Genomic DNA, 16,457 nt, shown 5'->3' on the forward strand with positions numbered 1-16,457 from the left:
TGTCCTAGGCGATTTCTCGACATTCTTGAAAAAACGTCAAAATCAAGAATTAGACCCCATACACGTGTATGGGGCTACTGCGTCGTGCACCTGCACGTGCATGTTATGCGTTGTGTTTAGGGGTGGTAATAGAGGGAAAGATGAAACGTTTATTAACGTTTACACGTCCTATCCAAATTGAACGTTCATTATCCTCTACTTTTGTTGAAGAGTATGTATACGCCCGATTATACACGTAGCTGTACAAGATTTGTATCACAAGAGAGGATGAAAGAAGCACTAATACGTGTATTTTGCAGAAGTTCCACTGTTCCGAAGGAGAAAAGCTCTCCTTGGACCAAAAGGATTAGAAATTACGTCCTCGCGTTAATCGGTGGAATGCTCCTTCCTCCGAAATGGAGCACTTGCTTGCTTTTGACGGTATTAACAACCAATTTCCTAATAGATCACAGACTTGAAGAAACCACAAACGAAGTTCGCATGTAAGTATAATAATGATATTTATTAACTTGTATGGTGCCTAGTTTGCAAGCTAGGCCTGCTCATCGGCGCTTTTCAGGAAAGCAGTAGAGAAAAAAGTTATTGGATAAACAAAAACAACGTTTTTGAGACTTTTTGAGGGACTGAACAGAATCGACAGATTTGATGTCCACTGGGTTGGTGTTCCAGAGTCGAGGAGCATACACAGAGAAGCCATTCTTGGCGAGGTGAGTAGATATGGATGGAGAGTTGTTGCTTGGTGGAGGAGCTGAGCGTTCTTGTGGACTGGTACAGATTACCAAGGTCTTTGAGATAGTGTAATGAGGAGTCCACATTAAGTGTGGGGTGTGGGAGATGAAGAATGTGATACTATGCTTAACAGGGAACCAGTGGAATTGCCTTAGGATGGGTGAGATGTGTTCAGTTGGGCGAGTACGTGTGACTGTTCACGTTGCTTTTGTTTTGGAATCGTTGAAGGTCGAGAGGACAGTTGATCCGGACAAACGGGAGTTACCATAGTTTTATCTAGATGTGGCAAAGGAATTCATTAGAGTCTGTAAGTGTCTGTGTCAATGTACGTGCGGATTTTGCCTATTTTGCTGAGATGGTAACTTGCAGTTTGAGCGGTTTTGAGTGCCCGAGTTTTACTAGACATCCAGCAGTCCCTGATAACTCCAAGGTTCTTGACATATGATGATGGCTGACAAGGACCGAATCTACTTTAATGTTCACAGGAGGGATAACTGTTTCTGTGTACCGAAAACGACGAGGTCTCTCTTGACACTATTCAGTTTCAAGCAATTTGCACTCATCCATTTGTGGACATCAGTGATACAGTGTTCCATCGTTTTGACTGCATTTGACACATCTGTCTGTCTTATGGTTATATACAGCTTATACAGCTGCTTATCGTCAGCATAACCATGTAACTGCAGTGAGTGACTCTTGATTGTATCTCCCAGAGGATGAATATTTACTGAAAACAGTACCCAGAGCAGATCCTTGTGGGACCCCCATGATTGACTGATATTGACGCAGAAAAGTCAACACATGCACACATTGACCTGCCATTCAAATAGGATTCAAGCAATTTTAAACCCACATCGGTGATACCAAAGGCGTGACGTAGACGTGAAAGAAGAATATCATGACTGATGGAATCAAAGGCCGCTGAGAGGTCAAGCATGACAAGGAGTGCTACTTCTTCTTGTTTGTCCATAGCTCTTAGTATATCGTTGTGAGCACGTACTAATGCTGTTTCTGTTGAATGACCTTTCCGATAGGCTGATTGGTACACTTTTGACAAACTGTGATCAGTGATGTGAGACTGTAATTGAGATGTGAGACTGTAATTGAAAGGAAACAACTTCCTCCAAGACTTTAGAGATGATCAATATATCTGCAGCTAAGTAGGTGCGTGTCGTAAATGTCTTTGGGAAGCTGCTGAAACAATGCAAAAAGCAAAAGTATTTAATCTATCATATTGTTCGCTTATCACAAAATAGAAATCCTTGCGAATACGACACAACCCGAGGAATAGATATGATGGTGGTATAAAGCATATCTAAAGATATCAAACGCTAAGTTGTCAAATATCGTGGAAATGAGTGGGTCCGAGTACAAACCATCATAATAAAGTGTCCATATTCGTCTCACGTTGTCTCTGGTCCAAAGAACGAATGCTCTGGGCATCCACGTCCACGGTGTGACCATATCTGATGAAAGAAGAATATAGCATGAGACGTCTCCTACGTATGATATACGTTAACAGATCCTTTTCTGAGCGACCTACGAATCAATGTTGCAACTCACCAATCAATGTTTTTTTTTATTACTGTCGAGTTTCGATCATGGATACGTGCCCCTATCCTGGCATGCAGCGGTGCAAATTGTTTACATCATTATGGTTAAGCGTATGAGGGCTGGTCAAAGAGGCCTACATAACTTCTAGACTGGTGACACCAACTAATCTTAGGAGTGTTGTTGGAACTGTTGCTTCGAACTAGTTGATCTACTAGGAAAATAACTAAAAATGCTGATGAAGAACACTGTCCAGCAACACAAGTTAAATTGGTGTCACCAGTCTAGACGTTATGTAGGCTTAGAACTCTTTGACCAGCCCTAGTATACAAACATGGATCACCAGTAGTGATAGTCTCGCGGAAAATTTGGCATGCAGAAAGCAGCATTCTGGGGTTTCGTTTTTTTTACATGTATTTTTTAACGATGCAGGGCGACATGATGGAGTCTGAGTAGCATAAATCATGTGTTTCGCCTGATTGTGATCTTAGGAATTTCCGCATAAAAATGTCGGTGTGACGCAAAGGATGGGTTTGAAGCTTACTTTTGTTATTTCATCCTGAGCAAAACATTCTGTAAGGAAACAAATATGCCGTTTACCAGGTAGGCAAACGTAACCGACGTTTTTCTGTAAATTCTGTGTAAATAGGGATGTATTTTTCAAGACTCTAGATAGTTAGATATTTTTGTTTATATAACTGTATTTTTCAAGTTTTAAGAAAATGTTTTGTTAGCATTTCCACCACGTGTATTGTGTTGATATTAGCCATGTTGGTGGTCAAACTGAAATGTTCTATACTTGCCCAGTGACGCTATGATGAAATCAAGACACATTTTCATTCGAAACTGATAGTGTCTAATTTTATTAATTGCAAAATCAAATTGGAGTATTTCACGTAGTCACGGTAAAATAAAAATTATAGATGCTTCATCTCTATATATAGTTACATGTATCGTGTTATTTTTCAACGTTACTAAACATAGCAATGACCCGCACAGTGTACCACATAAAAAATTATCGAAATTTGGATGTCGTCATATATACAGACTATAAAGTTAAAATAGAACTTACGTGATTAGGTTTTCAGCGTCCCGTATATTTTCCGGAAGCTTTCTGTTCAGTGTCTCTGGAAGTCTCAATGCGAGAAAACCAGCCAAGGCAGTTATGCTTCCAAAGATGAGCGTAGGAATTATTTTCTTGTATCTGCCATCAACATGCATTACCTTAAAAGACACAGATAATTGACGTTGATATCCAGTTCAAACTGCATAATCTTTACACATACTGGTGGCCAAGTCCTTGATCCCTAAAGCTTAAACATGTTCAATTCCAATTTAGAGATTCGATCAAATGTTTTATGATCATCACCTGCCTCAGTTGACATAAGAATATCAAAATAATGACACATTATAGTAAAACCGGAACAGGATATACCCAATATATTGCAGGTGGATCACGTAATTGTATATGATATTAATGTACTTGACAAAAGGTCTGAATTTGCTGTGTAATTCCATCATTCGAAGTATTAGTAACTACTGAAAATATATTCAGATTTCCTAAACCAAGGAAGGAAAGACGTCTTTTTGACATTCATGGAGAAAACAACAGTATGTGCTCTTTGACGGTGAGTAAAGGTTTATGTACCAAGTCGTTGATGTAAGGTGACACCAGGCTTCCACCCCGACAGAACATGGAACACAGACCAATGCCAGAGTTCCTGGCTGTTGTTGGCAGCAGCTCTCCTGTGAAGACGTACAATGCAGCAAAACCTGCTGACACGCACGTGTTACCAAGACAGGCTAGCAGGTTGATGATCCATTTCTCAGCTGAAAATCCATGGTATAATTTTCATGATTAGAAAATCAATTATTAGTCATGCCCCATGGTAGCTTGAAGATGAGGCTGCCATGGGTTTGGATTTTGATCTAAACAAAGTATAATACTCATTGACAAATTTTATTACGATGGACACCAAAAGCACACAGGTCCACTAAACTCGAGAAACCAGAATGATATTCCACATCCTGGCGTGGTTATGGACATGCATAACCGAGTATCTGGATATTCCTGAAACGTAATGTTGATCAGTCAAGAAACACCTACTGTCATCGTTTGCGTGCCGTGTTACTTGTGTTTGGGGCGTGATGCACTTGGAATATGATGTCTACTGCAACTACAAATGCGGCAATGCGCTATTGTATCCTTATGCTTCTTCATCCAATGACTACGTATAATAGACAATGCAATGTCCTTCTATCCTTATGCTTCTCCATCCAATGACTACGTATAATAGATAATGCAATGTCCTTCTATCCTTATGCTTCTCCATCCAATGACTACGTATACTATTAGATAATGCAATGTCCTTCTATCCTTATGCTTCTCCATTCAATGACTACGTATAATAGACAAAGTAATGTCCTTCTATTATGTGTTTCTTAATCCGAAACTGAAAATAAACAACTTTGAAATTCATTAATTGGAGTTCGAAATAATACTTGATACGTTCTTCATAGGTATATGCGCAGTTTGGTAGCCAAGTGGTTAAAGCGTGGGCTCGTCACCCTTAAGACTCGGGTTCGATTCCCCATATGGGTACAATGTTTGAAGACCACTTCTGGTGTCCCCCTTCGTGATCATGCTGGAATATTGCTAACATCGGCGTAAAACAATTTACTCGCTATAAATTTGGTAGTTTTAAGAATGTAGAATGCATTCTTGTTAATGTATTCTTTTAAAGAAGAATAATTAACAAATTGTCTTGTCATTAAAATCATTAATGGGTTAAGTGATAGAACGTCCTAATACATTACTTTCGGGCAGGCCAGGAGTTGTTTCCGCTTTCGCGCAAACTTGGTTGTTCCAGCGATCCAGATCCTGTTTTGCCATTTACGCCCTGTGATTTGTTCTTTTGATAGTCGATTGATCCAAAGGCATCGACGTTTCAGAGATAATTAAGTACGCGCCGCGGAGTTAAGCCCGGTAGTCCGATTGATCTGACATATTTGCATTACTAGCCGTACACGGTTTCACCTTTTTGATTCCGAACATAAGACACTGATATGTAATACAAGGAAGAGGCATGTTATGTTATATAAGACATTATCTATTACATGCAATGGAATGCCACTTTTCATTTCCTAACATAGTTTCAGTAGCATATCTTGGTAAGCATGACTGATTTTCGAATAATGACGATAACACGTAGCAGATGAACGCTAGAAAACGTACCGATGAAACAACCGTATCTGGATAAAAGTGACTTCAAGAGTGGACAATGAATTCGGCTTATCGAGACTGGTTATATCCTTGCGTTGACGTTTTTTACTTAAACTAAATCTAAAACAGGGCCAAGAAAGACAAATTACAAAATTTTAACGCATGCAATTTTGTATTCATCGCCATGACATTCTAACAAATAACTTCTCTACATTGCGTTCCCTCTGGATTCCGCGGCAACCTTTTTACAGAATTCCGCCGCAAATGACAAATTCAGCTAATTTTATTTGAAACATGCCTAAAACTTGCTTTATTAATACAGTATCTTTAATCGTAATTATTTTGAAAATGTCACAATAAGCATGTCAAGTTGTTCAGATGGAATCCTTCTGTACACTCAATTGTTTAAAACCTTAGCAGTGTCATTTCCCTTTTCTTGACTGTCCGTAGACAATTACTTTTCTGACAAGAAATACTGACATGAGTATGTGACAAAAATGCTTTCGGGTGTGACCTTGTATATATAGTGTGTATGTATGAATTGGTCTAGTTGTTATTTTGCTGAAATAACTACAAACTCACTGGTTGTTGAAAAGCAGCGAAACTTCGCACTCACGATTATTTGAGATTAAAAATGGAACGAAGGATAGAAGACAAGCGACGCCCCCAGCTATCATGGAACCACAGAGCATCCACTTCCTGCCCATTCGATCCAACAAGAACAGACACAACACGTAGGCGCACGCCTCCACAGAGACAAACAGGAAGAAGTTGAGGTAGACGTTGCCAGAAAGATTGGTGACGTTCATGCTGAGGCCGTAGAAGCACATTCCAACTGCAAACCTGTGACGAAATACTATGTTAGGTATCATGTGCTGGGGGATAGCAGTTCTATGTAGAACAGATTAATGAACAATAAAGCGTTGACCAGGTTTCGGGTAGGGGAAGTATTATGTTTCCAAATGTTTCTTGTGTCATACTTGGAATTCCGCTGTGGTCCATCGACTCTGCAAAGAGTGTTTGGCGTTTTCGGTTTTACATTAAAACAATATGCACACCATCTGTTGATCTCCGGAATGTGCATTTACTGCTCTTCTCGTGTGAAGAACAGGTGCGTCAGTTTTATCATATACTGCAACCAGTGAATACGAGGGGATGATTGGTTATATAGTGCACAGTGTTACCCGGGAATCTGAACAGTATCATTCGTACATGTTTACAAATGAAGGTAATATTTACGAAATGTATGCTGTAAAATGTGAAACCTGTCATAAATAGAGGTACTCAAAATAGATGCAACTAAATGTTAAAGCATTTCCACAAGAACTAGAGGCACACATCGTAAGTATACATTTATGAGTCATGATAAAATCTGACTAAACCAGTATTCGAACATAATTACAAGAAACACAAAACCATTACTAGTCTACAAATATTTAAGTCAACATCTGACGGGTACTATTACGTTACCAGTTATAGAATAAAATCAGAATTCTTCGTGATAAGGTCGGTGATTTAATGAGCTCCCAGAAATATTCTATCTTTGATTCTTCTCTTGTTGTGACACTGTCCAAATCGTATTCACTGATAGTAACTCCGTTGGATTGAGCTATCTTCCGTAACGTTTTCTTTGCTCTTTCGTTCTTGCCTTTACTGAGTAGCCATCTGGGCGACTCTGGTATGAAGCTGAAAATATGTTAGTATATATGCATATTACCATTGCAACAGTTCGATTCCATTTTCCAAACGATTACGTTTCCTCTTGTTTACATGTGATCAAAATCACAAAGATGAATGTATGGAAGAATATATATATGGGTGCGGTTCACAAGAACATTCTGACTTTCTAAATATATATAGTTACGCATATATCACGCTATTTCTACTCCCAGGTTTCATTACATCACAAGAACATTCAGAGATTTAAATTTTGACATTATGGTCATGGGCAAAACGTCATCTTTAGCAGCTGTAATACCTGTAATTTGGAACAAGGATACACACTGACCTAAGGTTAGGTACTTACAATAAGTATAGAAAAATGAACGACGGCACACCGAGCACCAGCTGCCTCGTCTTCCAGTCTCTCAGGAGGAAGGCAGCAAGGGCAACTATCATGTTTCCGGCGCTCCAGAAGAAGTTGATGGCTACTCCCGCCCACATCCTCTTTGAATGGCCCACCAATTCAAGACCTTTCAAGCACAAACAACAACGTTGATTTTGAGCAAACAAGAAGAAAACATATCTTAATTGTACTTGTACATAACACTCAAAATATCAATGACGATCGTAATAAGTGCATGAGTGAGTGAGTGATGTGTTTATGTGACGGACGATGGACCTTTCATTTATACGCGAAACCTCAGGAGAAATGGAATTAAAAACAGTTGAAAGACTTGTTAACAAACGTTGTTGTCGTACTGTGCTCGATCAAATGAGAGAAAAGACAGTTACCAAAGACAAAACTAGCCAGATACTGAGTGCTGGAACACGCCGTCATCAATATGACTAGTGGGATCAAGGCGTAGAAGCTGGTGACCCAAGTCAACGACACGTTCAGTACTGTGGTAAGGATCATACTGACGACAATCACAGTCTTGCGACCAAAGCTGAAAGACAAGTGATATGAGAACGAGGAATGTAATCAAATGCTTTAAGCATGGAAAGACACGTTTTGACAAGCTCTTTGCACAACATAAGTCTCTAAACAAACCGGCCATGGGGCATTTTTGTAAGTAAGCAAGCCTTTTTTAACAAGTAAGGGAAGCAGAAAGCATAATAAAATTGAGGGCGTATTTCCTTATTGTATGCTGAATTTTCCTAAATCGTGTTATTTCGCTAGTGACTTCCGAGTAGTCTCAACCCAAAAATATGGACAATGGTCCGTTCTTGATATTTACTTCATAATTATATCTGTCCCGAAAAGTAAGTTGTAGACAATCCATTTAAGCCAAATTCGCATACAGGAAAACAAATATTCGAGTGAATATGTGACAAAATACAAATGTGTTTATACTATTTTCATAAGTATTACATTTTAGCTGCACAGACAAGTATTATATATTTTTATATTAGTTTCACGTAAACATGTGTTGATATGAACGTTACGTGTCCGAGAGAACTCCACTGACGACGACCCCAATCGCTTGTCCGGCCATGTTCAGCATCTTCCCATGTGTCACGTAGGATTTCCTGTCACAAACCATATTCATCTGCAATGAAGAAAATTGTGTAACCCGTTGGTTAATTATACATGTCATAGCCGAATACTCATCCATGTGCGTTTGTTGTTTTAAGCCACAATTATTCAGGCTATTTGAGGGGACATATACATGTTAGTGGTGGAAACGTCTCACCATACTACCTGTGACTGATTTTATTCTAGGTTCATAACACTCCCCTTTGCGGGCTGAAGGCACCATCAAGATAGAAGCACTCCCCTAACACGTACCACCCTGGCCCTATTTAATTACCCATGCAACACACACACGCATGCACACAGCCGAATCCTACTATAACGCAGGGATCCATCCTTCTTCGCCTGCTTGATAGGCATTCAGAAGTTAGTAGGGTAATACAAGATACTTCATATGGACGTGTAACTTCTTTATTATTTACACACGTTTTGAGGCTAATACCTGCCCCTTTATCAGGTGAATGAGAGCAATAGTCAATCGACTGATGAAGGGCAAGTATTAATCCAGAAATTTCGTGTGTAAATAAGGAAGACGTTGCACATCTATATTAAGAGTCTTGTATTATCCTCCCTCGTATATGACATACTCATCGTTTGAACCTTACGCCGCTTTTAACAATATTGCAGCATTATCACGGGGAGTTGGGGCAACACCAAGACGGGACTGACCGTGTGAACCTGCAAATCCTGACTAATTATTGACCATGCATGAATGTTATGAGATATACATACAGACTGTGCAATGGTCGTGTCGAAGGAACGCTTATCATACACCCAGGAATGGCATGGTTCCGTGTATCTGTTGAGAGGTCTCGAATGGTTGTCATCACGGTGTAAGGTCACGTCTGTATACACCGTACATGGCGAATACGAGACGTTATCAGCCAGTCGAGGTATGTTGAGGTCGATTAAGTATTCATGCCCTTTGTCCTGAACTTCGTATGTATCATTTGTGACTCCTGGAACTGCGCAGCTGGAACATATTCATAAGGTGTTAAGTGAAGTCACCATCTGTAATGATCATGACGAGACATGATCCGGCATACCGATGGTTGAACGTACGTAGGTTGATGGTCCTACGTAACGTAGGAAGTGTGTGTGCGTGTGAGCGTGTGTGTGTGTGTGTGTGCGTGTGTGTGTTTACCTTTATATCGAGCAATGTTTCAGCAACTTCATCCTTTTCCAATTGTCCACTAAACAACGCTTGGGTTCAGTCAACTATGTTCTTGTCGACAAGATTTAGGAAGTTAATACACTTCCTACGTACTTGTTGTTTTCTTCTGATAATAGGACCCGTGAAGGTCCCGGGGTAGAATACATCTTCAGCAACCCATGCTATTCATAAAAGGCGATTATGCTTGTCGTAAGACTAACGGGATACGGTGGTCAGGCTCGCTGACTTGGTTGACACATGTCATCGGTTCCCAGTTGCGCAGACCGATACTCATGTTGTTGGTCACTGGATTCTCTGGTGCAGATTCGATTATTTACTACCGCCATATGGCTGGAATATTGTTGAGAGCGGCGTAAAACTAAACTCTCTCTCTCTCTCTCTCTCTCTCTCTCTTCTGACGAAAGTGATCAACTGGTAATATCCTTTGTACGCGTTTGACGGATGCCACTGGCTAGGCAGGATCAACTCATATTTTCAAGAAAATCAATATTGATTCATGAACACATGCAACTAGTATAGCCAAATTGTAACACTCTATGGCAACACCCTACGGATATAAAAGGGTTTTGTTGCTGTTTCAAATAAATAGCCGAATTTCTTGAAAACATGGCAAAGCCTATATGTTAGCACTAAAACACTAATACCAATAAGTTTGTCTTACCGATGTTCCGGCACGGCAAAGAGAAACACAACCAAGGATATGCTCTGGATAGCGATTGATATTGCAGGAAGACAAAGCAACACATACAGTCGCCTCTGATAAGGTCCAAACTCTCCAATTGTCCTCAAGAGATCATCGAACTTCATTTTGAACTGCAACCCAATATATATTAAACCATTATATTTCGACTGCGGTAGCATTTGATGATCTAAACGAGGAACCTTGAGTAAGAACTTCAGGTGTCTAAATATACATGTATAATGTATAAGAAATGGAAGTATTGAATATATCAAACAGATAATAAAACCACCTTACATATTTCCAATGTGATTGATTCCAGTGTACATTGTCCCTTTTGTCACAAAACTGTGCATAAAAGATCGGTCTAGTTTTCGTTGTGTCTTGATGTATAGTCACATCGGCAATACTTCAGCCATTCTGTGATTTGAAAAGTCATTATGTCAGTTAAATTATAACAAAACTGTCGACAAAGGACGGTAAGGCAACTAGATTGTCACAGTTGGAGAATCAAAACAAGCAAGTAACCTTTAAAATTTGACAAACAATACAGACAATATAATAAAAAAAACCGGACTGGATATCACCAGCTGCTGCAATTGAAGGTAGATCACCATGCCCGGGACCATTGGGACTTACGCTACTGAAAGCGACAGGAAAGTCGATTGCGAGTAACATTTAGATTTGTATTTTCAATAGATTGGGGTACAGGATAGATCCCTTTCTAGATAGATACATTTCCCAGTCACTGATCACGTCACTCAAACACTGAGCGTATCACTGATAAAGAACGATGAATAACATCGACTTAGAATTAAGAATAGACATTAAATCTCATTTTCTCTTCCGGACCAAACAAGTTTACATTGATGATACCTCCATAGACAGGGGAGGAAAAAGGACTATACTGACCGTTTACGTCTGTCTTATTTCTGCGCAGAAAAGGTAACAGCGGTGGAAGGAAGACTACTCTCAGATTTACGTGACCAGACAAGTGCGCGAGAACATTGAGACGTGGGTTGATGGTTCAATATTTGACTCTGGTAGTTGTTGATTCACCTGATTTCATATCACATTACAATTTGTCTTTTTTGTTCAGAATAGTAGCTTCCAAATCCAGTATATATTTGTATATAAATAAGCAGATGATATTGAACTCGCATATTCAACAGTTCGGTGATAATGGATCTTTTCCTATCATGATGGCAATGGCATATTTCCCTAATCACACAGAACGGATGGCACACATGGCACAGAGCCAGGTCGCATATATCAGAACGAATACATTAATACAGGCCTATTATAATGAAAAACATTGAGTATTACTTACACCAAATAGGAGAAAACTAGGAGAATTCCTTTCCCTAGAATCACAATCACTGGACGCTGACACGTTAGGCAGTGTCGACGAACTTCAAAATGGCGTCTCGTGTTGATATGCAACGTGAACATAGATTCGTCTCAGATGACAATGAGCATTTTGCAATGTGCAAATTGTTTGCCGAGTCACGTAGTATGTTCCATTGGATGCCCGAACATGAATTCAATTAATTGCCCGCACAGAAAAGGGAATAAAATATATGCATTTCATTCAGTTCCCGAATGATATATTACAATGTTAAACGTATCATTACACCTCTCGGCTGCATTGTTATCAAACTCTGTGATTTCAAAAGGACCGGTAGTGGATAGTTGTCAGCTATTTACATGTGCAATGAACATATCATTTGTTTTTGAAACAGTCTATACACGACGTAAGACAGCGCGGGCGTTATAACTGTGGTTTGGGGTTTGGTGAGTGGGTTTTTGTTTTGTTTTTGTGTGTGTGTGATAGGGGTGGGTGTCTACACGTTCTCTAGATAGAACAACAGACTGAATTTGTTATCAGACTGCAGTGAAGATTAAGATAGTCGTTTGACGACAATTTCTGCTCTTATACGGAGGATGTCTTTATTCCTCAATAGAAATGTACCATTTTGAATCGTTGAACAATATACATTGATATATCTTGTCTACACTATGACCTGTAAGAAGTATGTATTAAAACTGTTTCAGGTAAAGTGTGTGTTGAGAGTGTGCTGTACATTTCGTGGTGAACTGCATAGATAAAGTGTTCATTCTAAACGTTTTGGGTGTATGAGAGATAATCCAACAGTTATGCCTGAAGTGTGTTCCCTGATCTGTCGAAGATAAATCTCATTCCCCTCTGTTATGTCCTCTCTGTAAGACATATAGAGCTCAGTTAGTACCATGCTATTATTGTAACGATCTATATCAAACGTTAGTTCACTATTGTCAACAGCAAATTCTGTTCTTACGAAGAGGCATTACTGTTCCTCAAAGAAACGTATCATGTTAATTACTCTCGCATTGTATATCAACACATCTTGTGCACTGTGTTACTTGTAAGGGGTATGTATCCCTTATAGCTGTTCCAGTCAAATGATCTCTTAAGACACTGCTTGTATTTTGTTGTGCATCGCATAAATTGAGTTTAGCTGTTATGTTGATTAGAATATCACAAGCATCTTTTATGCTCGAAGTATGTTGCAACATCTGTTGATAACAATTTATTTCCTTCTGTTATATAATTAAATTAGCGAACATATGTAACAATATAATAACAATCCATCCTAGGACACATTTTGTTTCATTGATGTCACCAACATATTCTATTCAACCGATGGAAATAGGATTGTCTCATCAAGGAAATGCTTCCTGTTGAGTAGTCCTGTATTGTGGACCATGCTATCTAGCACACTGTATAGTGTTGATTGTATCCTATCATTATGCGCCATGAGGCCTTAAATGCAAATAAACTTGTCACTTGTCACTTGTCACTTGTTGTTTGACACCAAAAGAATGCAACTAAAATATGAAACGCTGACGGACACTCGACAGGTCTATGTTATTATTGTGCGTCATTGACTGATCAAGGGATATAACTTCTTACCTCATATGAGCCAGCCTACCATCAGTAGCAATGTATGAGCGCTACTACTAACATAACATGAGACCGCCGAATCAGCAACTTCAATCTTGGATTTTTTTACACCATTATCACATCATTCACAAACACATTCTGCTTTGTTTATGTCTTTGACAATATGTTCTCACCTATCTGAGGACGTAGGTAGGTACAGTGATGAAATGGTATTAACTGATAGTTTACGATTTGACCAGAAAGAATTTCAAGTTGTCATGGCAACGACTCTGATTGAGGCTGTGAAAAATGAGGTAGTGCTTGCTATTGTCTTGAATTGGCAACGTTGGCCAAGGTTGGCTGCTGAGATTCCTTAAATGTGTGACTGTGTTTGGTAGCTGGACTTCAGTGAGTTTCTTAGAATTCTGTCTTGTGCCACGGTGAAGCACAATATATGTGGTATGAGCTTATGCGAGTGATCACGCGGCAGAAAGTTGGTGTCCAGTGGGATAAATCATACAACTATTAATCTTCAAGCGCCTTACTTGGCTTAGTCTTGGTAATAATGCCCATTGTGTTGTATGTGGATGGAACATGTCCATGCTATTAGTGGTATACGTATCGAGAAAGTAACATACTCGCTTCAATAGCTACAAGACGTGATTAAAGGCAAATATTCCTACTATGTCAAGGACGTGAGTTTATTAATCAGTATGATGCAATGACGACACCAGGTGTTTATGTAACTCTGTCCTATCTGAATATGTGTAACCAATACTTTCAGAATTTATTCACCTAAAACAAACAGCACTGGATCACACGGTACAAGTCAAATGTCCTCCACTTGTTGTCGTGAGGCTTTTCATGTGTGTTTACTCTAGTATGTTTATCAAAAGTGATATGCGATGCTGCGATATTTAACAATCTAATATGTAAGTGTTCATGTTAATGTACTTTGTACAAGACTGACTCGTGAAGGTCGAATAGGCTTCCAGCGACCCATGCTTGCCATAAAGGGCGACTATGCTGGTCGTAAGAGGCGACTAACGGCATCGGGTGGTCAGGCTCGTTGACTTGGTTGACACATGTCATCAGTTCCCAATTGCGCAGATCGATGCTCATGCTGTTGATCACTGGATAGTCTAGTCAAGACTCGATTATTTACAGACCGCCGCCATATAGCTGGAATATTGCTGAGTGCGGCGTAAGCCTAAACTCACTCACTCACTTGTACACGACTAGGCACATGTTGTATATATGAACATTTTCGGATTATTTTGGCACTGAGTTTGTCAAAACATATTTTTAAGTCTTAGAACATGACTCAAATGTCCTTCAAAGTGTAGTCCCTTATATGATATAATTTAGATAAATGCGAGACAGATTGAACATTATTGTACAAGATTTGATTCTTGATAGGTATTTAGAAGTTGACATTGAAGGAAAAGGTAAGTAATATGGATGACATAAACATTTCATCCACATTATGTGCCTTTTACTGTAGCAAGATTTAATTAAAACGATTGCCATGAACCACAGAATGTGCACACAGAATGTACAATTTTTCTTGGAACATGTGTGGATTATTACAGTATTTTTATAACACGACAATGTGACAAACGTTTTGCACTGAAGTGAATGTTTGATGAAAGCAAGGAGGTTTTGCTACCTGTCATGAATAATTCACGCACACAGAACAAATGCATCTGAATATTGTGGACGTGGCAGACAATATTTCCAACTGCGGGTGTATATGCTGACGTTTGATATTAAGGGAGAATTCATTATTTTAATAAGCAAATAAAGCTTCAACTATTGCAATCACAAACTGTAAATCATCGGATATCACTGACATGTATGGTCGCTTTATTGGTTGATTGCTACAAATATATTGACATCTATTGGATCTATTGACATGTAACACAATAATGTGAGGCATTGTAAATTATACAAAAACAGAAAAGGGCACCTTGTCACAGTCATAATTATTTTATAGATACCACAAAAAGAACAATTATATACTTTTATTGACTTAAGAATACTGAAAACGGAACTGACGATTTTACTGTATCATATCCTGTGGGTTCTGAAAAATATACATGTAAAGATATAAAATGAAATGAAATTATTACGATACTATTCTCTTAAATGGCAACTGGGCTACAGTAAACCCAACTGTCAATTGTCTATTGAATGTGGTCGTTCCACACTGTCCACGGAGATGATAGCTCTGATGCTCCACTCGCTTGCAGGATGTGGATGCAGGATGCTAAATCAAAGACCGAGTGCTCGGGCGACCTGGTCTCCTAACAAACCGTATTCCAGTCATGTACATTCACATATGAACGCTAGTATACTCACATAGTGTTTAGTCTGTCTCAGTCCACTTCTCTAAATACAACTTCACCAAACGACAGCGTAGGCTCGTACGACACTGTTGAGTGGCGTGGTCTGGCTTCCGTCACTAAAAGTGCGCACCACTCGCTCAGTGTCCAACCTGTCTTATTATATTGACGTCACTGTGCCATTCTCCTCTGCCCACATGGTAACAGACGTCACGACGCATGCCATTTGCCATCTCTTTGTACAGCCTCCTACAGTAAACTATCTGTAGAAGTCCGTTTCTTGGTTTGCTGTTGGTTCCCTCGACAAACATCATTGGTGGAAAATGCGTTTGTGTTTTTCTCAGTTCGACACACAATAAAACAGCTACACGACATTACATTCCCCCAAAGCATATAAGTTGTAGAATGAATGAATTCACATGCTTGTTATGAATGAAAAAGTAGTTCCGTCACAGTGTGACCTAATTGTGAGGTCACCGGTTGTCCAATCAAATCTCAGGTCAAATCGTTGACACGTAGGTCAACGCGATACTACACTCGTGTGACGTACGAGACTGGTATGCAAATACCCATACACTGACCACGTGGGTATGTAAGTATCTTGATGATGTTCACATTCTACACGGATCCTTGGTAT

At 39.4% G+C, this 16,457-nt stretch overlaps 1 protein-coding gene across 3 annotated transcripts; it reads right to left on the reverse strand.

The window, feature by feature from the left end:
* Positions 1-483: 483 nt before the first annotated feature.
* Positions 484-15,915, reverse strand: LOC137286989 (organic cation transporter protein-like). Of its 3 annotated transcripts, none has more exons than XM_067819064.1 (12): positions 15,837-15,915; positions 10,535-10,686; positions 9,432-9,672; positions 8,612-8,715; positions 7,958-8,112; positions 7,530-7,695; positions 6,974-7,189; positions 6,120-6,346; positions 3,929-4,110; positions 3,353-3,504; positions 2,106-2,195; positions 484-1,920 (listed from the first exon to the last, which is right to left on the reverse strand). In XM_067819064.1, the coding sequence occupies exons 2-11, from the start codon at positions 10,678-10,680 to the stop codon at positions 2,108-2,110; spliced, it is 1,677 nt and encodes a 558-aa protein (XP_067675165.1). In that variant the 5' UTR covers positions 10,681-10,686; positions 15,837-15,915; the 3' UTR covers positions 484-1,920; positions 2,106-2,107. The 3 variants fall into 3 exon arrangements, with proteins under 3 accessions (XP_067675165.1, XP_067675163.1, XP_067675164.1); XM_067819062.1 differs by lacking the exon at positions 15,837-15,915 and adding an exon at positions 11,883-12,015; XM_067819063.1 differs by lacking the exon at positions 15,837-15,915 and adding an exon at positions 11,883-12,015 and having other exon boundaries at positions 1,848-1,923.
* Positions 15,916-16,457: the final 542 nt, after the last annotated feature.

Source organism: Haliotis asinina, chromosome 6 (genome assembly GCF_037392515.1).
Source record: "Haliotis asinina isolate JCU_RB_2024 chromosome 6, JCU_Hal_asi_v2, whole genome shotgun sequence".
Classification (NCBI taxonomy): Eukaryota; Metazoa; Mollusca; class Gastropoda; order Lepetellida; family Haliotidae; genus Haliotis; species Haliotis asinina.